At 40.1% G+C, this 13,010-nt stretch overlaps 1 protein-coding gene across 5 annotated transcripts in view; it reads left to right on the plus strand.

The window, feature by feature from the left end:
• Nucleotides 1–10,472, plus strand: part of LOC139278583 (copine-8) — a 435,806-nt gene extending 425,334 nt beyond the window's left edge. For 4 of the 5 annotated variants that reach the window (XM_070897510.1, XM_070897511.1, XM_070897513.1 and 1 more), the window contains one exon: nt 7,515–10,472. In XM_070897510.1, the coding sequence (XP_070753611.1) occupies nt 7,515–7,703 (189 nt within the window). In that variant the 3' untranslated portion in view covers nt 7,704–10,472. Of the gene's footprint in view, nt 1–1,363; nt 1,377–7,514 lie in introns of those variants that run through there. The other variant, XM_070897512.1, reaches the window with a different exon arrangement.
• Nucleotides 10,473–13,010: the final 2,538 nt, after the last annotated feature.

Here is a 13,010-nt window from a genome sequence, read left to right on the forward strand (position 1 = left end):
TAGAACCAATTAAGCAGCTAGGTTAGAAATGTAGATAAATAGGATTTAATGTCGATAAATGCAAGGTTTTCATAGTGGTGCAGGAAATACCAAACAAGAACATGATAAACGAACATTCATGAGCAAGAATGACAAAGAAAAAGGATGTGGGTAAGATTATTCATTGAAAGTTTACACAACATATGAAGCTGTTGTCAACAAATCTATTGCTCGGATATATTTCGAGGATATTTTCCTATGTGCAGTAGTCACTCTAACCTTGTATAGATCACTGTAATAAATCACCATTTTTGGAACGATTTGGATTTCCAACACGCCATCACGCGCAGTTTTCAACAAAGCATGAACATCTTGTTCAAAAAACAGTCACCAGAATAATTCCAGGCCTTAAAACTCAGGTCTGCAAATTAAAAATACAAACACTATCTGAAGACCTTCAGGGGACCCCATGCAGGTAAGTCGCTGTTGAAAATATTTTTTAAAATGTTCACTTAGCTTTTTTTCAGGTTCTTACTGTCGGGGACAGACCAGCCTCCATGCAGCGGTCCACCCCTGTTCTGCTACTGAATTCCACCCGCAGGAATCTGGGAGCTCGGTGGGCGGGAGCTCAGTTGTGCCACTCGGCCGTCCGCTGACGTCAGCGGGCGGTTCCCGGCGGCTCTCCCCACCCCCCCCCCCCCCCCCCACCGCCCGCTTCAGGCCACCTCCAAAGTGGCACTGGATGGATCTGCAGGAGGAATGTCGGCGGGAGTGGCCCCCTGATCACTAGCAGGCCTTGGTTTTTTATGATGAAGCCAAAAGGTTTCTGGACGGAGAATTTATCAATCAGCATACTTCATCAGGTTGATTCAGGCCATGTCCAACTTCATTATAGAAGCTTTTGTACTCGTTCCAATTTCCAACTTCATCTGCAACCTGTCAAACTGGGAATGAGGGAAGGCAAGGCTAATTCCACTTGATTCAAAGTTAAGTAAGGATTCCTTGTTGAAATTAAAAATTGACAACTCATTCCAGTCAGACCTGTCAAGTAAGCAGACAAATGCTCCACTTAACATGATGGTGACTGTGCTGCTGGAATTGTGGAAATGTCATTTGTAAAATGTCAGGACATATGGAGAAAGGATGCGTAACTAAGAATGCGTAACTAGGATTAAAATAATAAATGGGCTTCCTTAGCTAACAAAATGGTGGACAGACTCACTGTGCCAAATAACCTCCTCCGGTTTCTATGCACAATGCCAATTTACTTTGACTCTATTTCTATGATCACTTCTTCTCATCCATGAACTGATCATACTATTTATGATGAGCTTCTGTTCTCCACAGCAATATAGAATTGATTTTTTTTTTAATGTTATTCTAGAGCTGAAAATTTGCCTCGTGAACCTTACAAGCAGCTCAATCGAGATGAACTTTTCAAATACTGTTGAATAACAGCAAACTATCCATATAAATGGAATGTGACTGAATATGGGCTGTGCTTTATTTTTATGTTTAAAAAAAAAAGTTAAAAATTTATTTACTGCCAATTGCATGTAATATTCCTATGGGTGATATTTGTAAAATCGAATTAGTCAATGGGAATAAAAGGAACCCGACCAATTCTGACTCGCGTGTAAATGTAATAATGCTCCTTTCACACTTCAAATAGATAACCTGCCACTTAATGGGAATAACGGATTAAAAAGTTCACTGATGCTGTTGTGGAGTGCACAATACTTGCGCATAATGGTACTGCTATGTAAATGGAGAAAATACTGATTTACCCACAAGACTCTTGCCTTCACAATTTCTAAAAGTTTGAAACATGGGCCACCACATTTCCTACCTTTTGTAAATCTGTCCTTTGTTAGAATTTAATCAATGTGAAACTCCACAATTATTCTAAAGCATGAGGGAAATGGTGTTGGTGATCATCATCACAGGCAGTCCCTCAGAGTCGAGGATGATTTCCACTCTAAATGTGAGTTCTCAGTTGACTGAAGAGACCAATGCGGGACCCTACAGTCTCTGTCACTTGTGGCACAGACAATGGTTGAAGGAAAGGGTGGTCGGGGAGCCTGCGTTGATGCATGCTCCTTCCGCTGTCTATGCTTGGTTTCTGCTCGCTCCTTCCGCTGTCTATGCTTGGTTTCTGCTCGCTCCTTCCGCTGTCTATGCTTGGTTTCTGCTCGCTCCTTCCGCTGTCTATGCTTGGTTTCTGCTCGCTCCTTCCGCTGTCTATGCTTGGTTTCTGCTCGCTCCTTCCGCTGTCTATGCTTGGTTTCTGCTCGCTCCTTCCGCTGTCTATGCTTGGTTTCTGCTCGCTCCTTCCGCTGTCTATGCTTGGTTTCTGCTCGCTCCTTCCATTGTCTATGCTTGGTTTCTGCTCGCTCCTTCCATTGTCTATGCTTGGTTTCTGCTCGCTCCTTCCGTTGTCTATGCTTGGTTTCTGCTCGCTCCTTCCGTTGTCTATGCTTGGTTTCTGCGTGCTCTCGGTGATGCAACTTGAGGTGCTCAGCGCCTTCTTGGATGCTCTTCCTCTACTTAGGGCGGTCGTGGGCCAGGAATTCCCAGGTGCCGGTGGGGATGTTGCACTTTTTCAAGGAGGCTTTGAGAGTGTCCTTGAAGCGCTTTCTCTGCCCACCTGGGGCTCATTTGCCGTGTCAAAGCTCCGCGTAGAGCGCTTGCTTTCGGAGTCTCGTGTCGGGCATGCGGACGATGTGGCCCGCCCAGCGGAACTGATCGAGCGTGGTCACTGCTTTGATGCTGGGGATGTTGGCCTGAGCGAGAACACTCATGTTGGTGCATCTATCCTGCCAATGGATTTGCAGGATCTTGCGGAGGCAGCGCTGGTGGTACTTCTCCAAGATTTTGAGGTGTCTGCTGTATATAGTCCACATCTCTGAGCCATATAGGAGAGCAGGTATCACTCCAGCCCTGTAGACCATAAACTTGGTGCCGGATTTGAGGTCCTGGTCTTCAAACACTCTCTTGCTCAGGCGACCGAAGGCTGCACTGGCAAACTGAAGGCAGTGTTGGACCTCGTTGTCAATGTCTGCTCTTGCTGATAGTAAGCTCTCAAGGTATGGGAAATGGTCCACATTGTCTAAGGACTTGTCGTGGATTTTGGTGATCGGGGGTCAGTGCTGTGTGGCGGGGGTCGGTTGGTAGAGGACCTTTGTCTTATGATGTTTAGTGTGAGGCCCAGGCTCTCGTACGCCTCGGTGAAGGTGTTGACGATGGCTTGGAGTTCGGCCTCCGATTGTGCGCAGACGCAATTGTCGTCCGCGTACTGTAGTTCAATGACAGAGGATGGGACGACCTTGGATCTGGCCTGGAGGCGGCGGAGATTGAACAGATTCCCATTTGTTCTATAATTTGCAAATGACAGCATGCCACAACAGAAATGTGATTTTCCTTTGCTGTCTGGATCATTTACCAAAGCCAGAAGTCCATTCTGCGGTCTCCCTTTTTCAGAAGCCTGCAGACCGAGAGGTGAAAGCTGTTGCTTTGGCGAATTGGCATTTTTCTCCGGGAGATTTGCCAAAGTCCTGGGGGAGTCCGCTAACATTCAGCTCAGGAACTACTCGATTTGAATTCAATTGAAGACAAAAATCCTGACAAAACATGACTCGTGTGATAAAGGCAAACATGCAAGAGTGTGTGAAAGCAGCAAGTAAAATGTACCCTTCTACCACGACACAGCATCCCTTTAAACTTCAAGAACATTATACAGCATCTTGAAGAATATTACCAGAATATTAAGAATTTTACATTGTAGACTGTGGCCCTGAAATTCCGGTCGGAGGCTTGCTTCGGACAAATGCCTCCGACCCGAAATTCTCTACGAATGTACCTGGTGGTCCCAGAGGTGCCTTGGATTCCGGTCAGGGGCCTTCTTTCCACGTGCTTTGCAGAGCGTCCACGCAAATAGCCCAATCTCGCCTACGCAGATGTCCTTCTCCCGGTGATGCAGAGGATCTGTCTAGAGATATCATAACAAATTGGAAAAGCCGGTTTTCGGTGCATGCACATTGCACGCCAAAAAACGATATTGCGTACGGACCCGTGGAGGCTGGGATTTCCAGGCTAGTGGATTCATGAAAGATATGGCTGCAGCCACGAGATGTTGGTGAATCACCATTCCTGCTGCTTTAACATCTTTACTGCTCAAACATTTGTAGCTGAATATTCAATATTCTGTGGTACATCAAGTTCCTCATGAATCTTCCTGATCAATATGCAGATCAGCAAAGCAAACATCTCTTCTATCTCTCCATCTGTATTCTGTTGGAAACAAGACAGGTTGAGCATTAACATTGAACTTCTGGCAGCAAAGAGCATGTTATGAGGGGTGATATCCTGTAGTCCCATTGTGCAGCCTTGTGTTAGAGGTAAAGCATTATTATTTGTAACACCCATATTTAATACGAAATCGTGATCTCTCACTTTTAATTCACCCACTCACAATATGCTGCAAAACAAAATTGAAAGGAAGACACTAAAAAGTATATCTCGGATTGTGTTCAGCACTGTTGGAGTTGTAACTCACCCAAATCCCTTGACAAGCCCTGTGGCAATCTCCTAGATCTCCATTTAGAAAGTAACATTTAGAACTTCTATCACACTTGATGTAATCAATTGATTGTTAAATCCTATCACTGCATTTTATCATTAGTGTGAACTTTGTGTAATTGATTCATTTATAATGTCCTTCAAGTGAACTACAATTGAACTGCCACAATGTATTGAGCACATAAATACTACATTGCCTACTTAATCAAATTTTGCCATTAAAATTGTTTTGGCTGTATAATGGCATTTTTCTATATCTGAAGCACTGTTGTATTATCCAATAGTGCTGTAGTTAGTAATCTAAGTACTTGCTCTGCTGATACTTCTCTTCCTCTCCTACCTCTTAACTTCAGGTATGACCTGCAATTCACAACACAATTTTCCATTTTACTCCTCCTCAGGCACATTCCCTCGACAGCGAATGGTCCTTCGCAATCTTTTCTCCAAATCATTTTTCTTCTTATGCCATTGCTAATGGATATCTTTTCATTTTTTACACACTTTCCATTTACCAAACTATCTTAAACTTACGCACATTAAAATGAATTTGACAAGATTCCTTTCCGTATCATATTCCCTTACAGCAGTCACCTGACCACACTGGTTAGTTCCATAAGCACTTTTATATTGAAATACTGTCCTCCATAGAATTTTTTTAATGTAACCCATATGGGTCTTAGAACAGACATGACTTGGGCACTGTCCAGTGACTTTTTAGACATTTATTGCAATAGGCAAGCATATGCTTCCTGTCAACCAAGACTTGACCTTGTAAGCAAAGTATCAAGGATAGCAGGCCTCCAGGTGAAGATGAATCCTTTACAATTGGGGTACACACTGGGCTAGTACAGGATACCAGCATACACCCCTGATGTTGTAAGAACATACAACTCAGGCTGAAAATGACAAAAAAGTCCTATTAAACAGAAGCTAATAGGATGGGAGGAGGCTCCTTTTTGCTGCAGCCTCAAGCTGCTGTTCGCCTGAGAATTTTGCCCGCAGCGTTGATGGCACATGCTGTTGTCAGTTGCAAGCCAACATCTGAAAGTTGCCTGAAATAAGAGCAAGGCCACTGATTTACATAGGCAGTGGCCCTAGCCAATATGGTATGGGACGCTGAATGAGCATGTGCACACTGTATGTCATAGTGGACTTTTCAGCACCCATTTGTTTTTTACCTGATCCTATTTCTAGGCTCACTAATTCTAATACCTGTTTTTAAAATCTTATAGGCCAAGAAAGTTAGTTGCAGGTGCTTTGTAATAATACTTTGTCATGGTAATGTTCCACCTGTGAAAATTTGAATTTTATTTACATTGGCTATTTACTCAGACAGTTGTCAAAAATAAATTATGTGGAACGACTTGATTGCTGACTATAATGGCCCGGAATTTGCAGTCAGCGGCAAATCATCAGAAGGCAGTGCCTCGAAATCCAGGAAGACTTGCTTCCACTCTAAAAGTGAGTTCTCGGGTGACTGTACAGTCCAATATGGGAATTATTGTCTCTGTCACAGGTGGGACAGATAGTCGTTGAAGGAAAGGGTGAGTGTGGAATCTGGTTTGCCGCACGCTCCTTTCACTGCCTGTGCTTGATTTCTGCACGCTCTCGACGACGAGACTCGAGGTGCTTAGCACCCTCCCAGATGCTCTTCCTCCACTTAGGGCGGTCTTTGGCCAGGGACTCCCAGGTGTCGGTGGGGATGTTGCATTTTATCAAGGAGGCTGTGAGAGTGTCCTTGAAATATTTCCTCTGCCCACCTGGGGATCGCCTATCGTGTAGGAGTTCCGAGTAGAGCGCTTGCTTTGGGAGTCTTGTATCGGGCATGCGGACAATGTGGCCCGCCCAAGGGAGCTGGTCGAGTGTGGTCAGTGCATCGATGCTGGGGATATTGGCCTGATCGAGAACACTAACGTTGATGCAGCTGTCCTCCCAGGGGATTTGCAGGATCTCACCACTGACCTCGAAAACAGGTGCCCACAAAGATCTAGCAATCACTGCGGCGTGAATTTCAGCTGCCCCGACCTTTGTTTGAATCTGCTGTCAAATCAAGTGAATCCTAAGCATCCAGCAGTAGTGATGTCATCAATCTGGCTAAGCAGCCAATCGCATTGAAAAAATCTTAGACAGCAAACCAGGAAGTTAAATGCACAGATTCTATTTACATGTTATAAATTTAGTAGAAAGCAAAATAAAGATTGGGGGACATACACATACAATTAAGGTAGAAGCTGAAATATCAAACAAATTTAAAAATATGTATTAAAAACTTGTAATTCTTAATCATATTAATGGAAAAATTTTACATTCCACAAATACAAAATTAGTTTTTCAGGTCCAGAATGGTTGTTCAGCAGTCAGTACGCCGTTAAAAATCCAGTTACACCTCTTTCAACAAGGCTTAAAATTTAAGTTTTTTTTTAAAGTGATATTCTTTCGTAAAAGGAGAAATTTTGTCGTTATGTGATCTCAACTGATTACCGGCTATGGGGAGTTCCACAACGCAACCTGAGGTGGAGCAGGGAATGACTGCCCGCAACTTCAAGATTTCCACGTTTATATGCGCATGTGCTAAATTCTGAAGTTGCTGTCAGTTTCAGAGGGGTAGTGCCGGCGAACGCTGACAGTTATGGCATCATTACCACCGCAAAATCCGGGCCAATGTTTCTTGAGCAAAATATTCATACACAATTGGAATTGTAAGTAATTTTGTTTTTTGGAGCTACGTGATATAACCACCTACTGAGACAAGAAAATAATCCTTTTATTTTTCCGGCTGGAATGTATTCTGCTGGTGTGGATTATTGATTTAGCAGAAATCAATCATAAGTAAAACTACTTGTAAGCCAAACATTAATGAACTTACTCAGCTTTTATTATTTTCTCGGTAAGTTTATATATTTGTTCTTTAGTGCCTTTGTAGTACAATTGTTCAGAATAAACAATGTGTTTTTCAGTTTGTACCTTTCCGGGACTATGTTGACAGAACTGGAAACCATGTGCTGAGCATGGCTCGACTTGCAAAGGATGTCTTAGCTGAGATTCCAGAACAGTTTCTCTCGTATATGAAATCAAGAGGAATTAAGCCTTCTCCTGCTCCACCCCCGTACACTCCCCCAGGGTACGCTTTGCAGACACAGCTTTAACAGAGAGTCATTCCAACATTCCCAGTTATCATTGCTGACTGAGAACATTTCCAGTGGCTGAGTCAGCTGTTTTTTAAATCAGGTTGCACTACAAAGACTTATGGATGTTGACAGCTCGCCGGGCAAAGCATCAAAGAGTTTCTGCTGGCCTTCAGATTGCATGGTGTCAATGATATTCTCATCAGGCAAATAGTAGAGAGAGGTTGTGTGAAGAAAATAACTGATGCTTCTGGGGGTGCGGGGAAAGGTCCGTTCCCTCATAACAGAATCGTCTCCTTTGGAACAGTGAAAATTGTGGACTTTTCTGAAGAAAGAAGATTTTTTTAAAAAGTAATGATATGGGGAATGATGAAAGTTTGTTTGAAAACTAATTGGAATTGAAATCCTTAGCTGTTGTAAATAATTGAGAATGTTCAGTTATTTTTCTTTTAATGTTTACATGTTGATTCTTTTTACAATTGAATCATTTTTATAAACATATACTTCCTGTAAACACAGTTTTAAATATTGAAATAATTGTGATTTGCGAGTTTGTTGCAGCTCCATTTGTTGACGACTAACTCGGATGGAGATGCCTGTTCCGCTATACCAGTGATTCTCAAACTGTGGGGCACATGATCTGGCCAGCAGAGGCTTGTCAATGGGGTCTGACTCCTACTGCACCACTGCATCCTGCCAATTACTACCTGATACAACTGCAACTCCCAATCTTGTGATCACCTCCCAACCAACTCTCAATTTGTCATCCTTTTCACTCCCCCACTACCGACACACCCGACCGGTGTGGCCTTTGAAATGCTTGAAGAACAGGCAGAAAAAAAAGGGGAAAGTGAAAAAGGTAAAAAATGAAAACAGTAAAAGTGCGAAAAGTAAGACTGAAAAATAGCAAGAATGTAAGCTTTGTAGTCTGATCCATAACTCTTTGGGAGCAAGAAGCTGAGAACTGTTCGATGGAATGTGGCCTGAGAAAGTGGTGTGTGCCCTACACCATGCCAACCGTGTGCAAGCCTGTACCTATCAGGTGACTGTGCCAGAAAAGTAATTGCACAGACATGTGGTCTCGTGCTTATGAATACTGTTTATTAAGCTGTCAGTTAATTTGTAATATGCTTGTTCCAATCTTACAGCACGTGCCCTAGCTGCATGTACAGTTTTTGAAGAGAAATGCACTCTTTTGTGTGTAGTGTGCGAGTTTAAATTCAGTACAAAATGGCCTTAAATCCTCAGTAAATATTACAATGACTTTTTTGCATTATGCCTTTGGATATTGAAAAATGTGACATGTTTTTGAAACTTTTTTTTGTGCCAACACCGTAGTTGCTTTTTAATTTTTCCACTGGAGTGGAAACTTACTGCTTAGTTTATTTACTATTTTGCATTTGTATGGAAATTTTGAACATTATCGTTTCAATAACAAACAAAATATACAAGGTGGTTTTGCAAGGCGACGATAGATTAAAAATGAAAAAATATTTGTTCTGTAACTGTAAATCACTTACTGGAAAAATCTTTTTTTAAATGGAATAACCACATTTCTTAATGTTTATGTACATCAGAATACTGTACAAGCAAACAGAAAACTTATCATGTTTAGTCGCAAAAAATTGCAAATTGCTTTGAGAAATAATTGACAGGAATAAGAAAAAAATGAAAATTGTGTTCTCATAATGAGTAAACATTTGTTGGATTTTGTACTCTTCGAACTGTCTCTAAATTACATCTGTGCCATCTATAGTGGGCCAAATCCCTTTTTGTAATGTAAAAAAAAAATTAATTTTTAAAAATTAGATCATTTGTGATACAAACTTTTTATGCTCAACCTCATTGGCGAAGGTGGGACCAAGTACACTTCACCACTTTGAGCATCCATAAAAATTAATTACTTTGTGACCATTGTAACACTTTTCATGCTGGTGCAGATAATTGACAGCTTTGAAGGTGCAGTAATGGCACTATATCACCAGTCAATACATTTTTGCCAACAAAGGGAAAATTATAGCAAGTAAGCAGTTTCATACTGGATGCAGTAAGAACCTAAAATAATATTACATTCTCTTCCCCGCCCCCCCCCCTTCAAAGAAATAAAACAATATGCGGGGCAATTCTGACCCCATATTTTGCTGCCAGTCAAACCCCCCAGCAACGATCCCACTAGCTGCGGTTGGGAGGTGTCACACAGGCCGTTCACCGGCTTTTATACGGGAGAAACCGCACACATGCTGAAATTTGAATGGGCTGCGCAGCCACTTAAAGGGACAGTGCACCCAAAGATAAGAGGGAATATTGCCTCCCCAGCACTCCACATACGAGCAGAAAGACCTGCCACCTCACTGCAGAGGTAATTTAATATACATTTGAAAATAAAATACAACATTTCTACTATTCATACTAAGCCAGCTCTAACACCAGTATGAAATCGGGCCCACTAATTTGGCTGGATTATGTTATCAGAACTTATGTTACTACAAACATTCTTTTTACATTTTTAATTTTATTTTATCCTTCATAATCATAAATATTTGTAATCAAGCAGGATTTCAGTAATGGTTCTAAAATTAACAAAGCAATTATGTTTATCTTTATATGTTTCTAAAAATTACTATTTGAACAGTTTTAAAAAGTTACAGTGAATTATTGACAGTGGCTAGTTTATGTTAAAGAGGCATGCAACAATTCAAAGCTTGTAATGAAGTACAGTTTGAGTAAACAGTCGTGTTGGATAGTGATTTTCAGAATCTATTGTGCTCTGAATGTTTAACACCAAATATATTGCTATATACTTTTTACATGCTGTCGTACAGACTGTTTTCATGAACTCTTATATGTTGTCCATTTACATACAGAAATATTACATACTATTATTTTAATATGGAGTAAAAAACTGTAAATTACATATAGTTAATATTTACTTTTAGGCGTTATTAGAAGTAGACAGTCCACCGGCACGAAGGGAATTGTACACCAGTTATCTTCATGGATGCTAACACACAATAATCATAGACACCTTTCTTTTTGATTTTCCTCTCTGTGTACTGTGGCACACAAGATATTCAATCGTGCAGTATACCACAGTATCATCTCAACAGTGTGAGGAATAAATTACACAATTTAACTCTATTTCTGATACATCTTACAGATAACTGGATGATTGCTAAACACTGAAACTTAGAGGTCAATGATTGTAAAATTCTTGTGTTGCTAAGATAATGTTTAAGAGCATTTTAAAGTATTGTCAAGTCATAATCTGTACAAGTCCCTAGAACCGCACAACTATCACCATGAAGCCATGACAGTTGTGGTTTTGAATGACTAAATATTGGCAATTATGACATTGGAAATCAAGCAAAACATTTGGTTATTACCTGTTTTTTAAAAATAAGCAAAATATAATTTCCCCTAGAGCTGCTGAGAAATGTGCTTTCTCGTTACACTGGATCTCTAGAGTTTGTTTCAGAACTCAATTTACATTCATGCTATGGAATCCAACAAAAGAATCTCATTGCAGAAATTCACAGTGCAGAAATTGTGCACTTTAATTCAGATATAATGTGAGCTATAAATGCTATCAAGGGAAATAGCCCAATTAAAATGAATGGGAAAAATAAAATCCTGTAATGAGTGCCAGCATTAAATTAATGCATTTCAATTTTTGTTTAATTAGGGCTTTGCATCCCGTCCCCCCCTTTTTATTAAAATGTGTGGTTTTTAAATGGTTATTGTGAGAAAATCAAATGTTTTTCCTTCCACCAAACAAGTACTGAGTACTTCTTAGTTAGATACAGTACAAATAAAAACCTTACACGGCCATAATAATGGCCCACATTGTCCCTGTCCTGTCCCTGCTATAAATTCTGTTTGTCAGACTAACACTAATGCAGCTGACTATTGCCAGAGTTTAAAATTGCCATTTTCAATTTCAGCCACAATGGCAGACAAGATGTTAAAGTAATACATCAAGATAACATGATATTAACGATTCATTTTGCTAACCTTCTACAGCATTTTAGAGATATAGCACATAGATAGTGATGGGTAATGTGCCCAAAAAAGAGTAAACCTATTTTCATTTGTTTTGAAAAAAATGCTAATTTTTAATAATTCTTTCCAACAACAGACAGGAGTGCTCGTGTCGTTTAAAAAAATTATAAGACTTAGGTGGTCAATTTTTGACTTTTCCAAGAGGAAAAAAAAACAAGAGTAAGCAAGTCTCCCAAATGGAAGCTACACTGAAATGGAGACATCCCCCAACACATCAGTAACCCTCTGCCACAAGCTGGCTATCAATGGCTTTTTTTTTAATTGCTTTGTGTTATAAATTGTCTGTACCACTGTGCCACTTGGAAAATCTGAGCCAAGTAATGTTGGAGTTAGAGCTGTTTCAACCTAATGGCAGAGGAGCACCACAACTGCGGGAATGGGTGATTTTGTCCCTTAAACTTAAACTCAAAACTCCTTAATATTGGTCCCCTAAATGGGCATTGCAACAATGTTGGGCAAATATCACTGAACAATTTGCTTTTTCTTACGTGCTATTAATATCAAGGGTTCAGATTAGATGTCTGTTACTGACATTTTCTGCAATGAATTGTTTTTTTCTTCCCTCAGTTTTAGAATCAAGTTTAACAATTTCTCGGAGCAGCGATGTAATCACATCATGGATAACATCATTCTGCACAACTTTGTTTCCAAATTTAGTAAAATATCTCACAAGGCATTTTACCAGACAACAGTGCCTCTTAAATCTTAAATCTTTGTGCATGCATCATAAGGCCGGAAAATTATGCTTTGAAATATGTTATTGCTTTGTCACAGCAGATGTAGTCACACTGAATATTTTTAACCTAATTTTACATTTATTGTTTTAACCCAGGCCTTGCATATATACTTTATTTATATGTTATGCTTTGTTTTATTTTAGCTGAGCGAAAATTGTATTCTTTATTAGATTAACTTTAGGGTTTCTGAGAATGCAAATATAATCTCGATAAATCACACAACCACAGAATAGACAACATAGTGGCAAAACAGCATATTTAGGGGTTTAACTCCCTCTAGTCTTGCAATGCACATCACATTAGTGTTCAATTTGTTTGTGTACAATTTTCACAAATCATTAACCAGTTTAAAATAAAGAGAAAGCAATTTTACTCAAAACACGTTAAGCAGTACTCTACAAGAGGAAATTAACCCCCTTAAGGTTTGAATACTATTGGGAAGTATTGGTTTATTTTTAGATAACTATCATTTCTATTAAATTCACAAGAGCGGATCTATAGTCTATGATTTGTGTTTACTACTTTATAGTTT

Source organism: Pristiophorus japonicus, chromosome 13 (assembly GCF_044704955.1).
Source record: "Pristiophorus japonicus isolate sPriJap1 chromosome 13, sPriJap1.hap1, whole genome shotgun sequence".
Taxonomy (NCBI): domain Eukaryota; kingdom Metazoa; phylum Chordata; class Chondrichthyes; family Pristiophoridae; genus Pristiophorus; species Pristiophorus japonicus.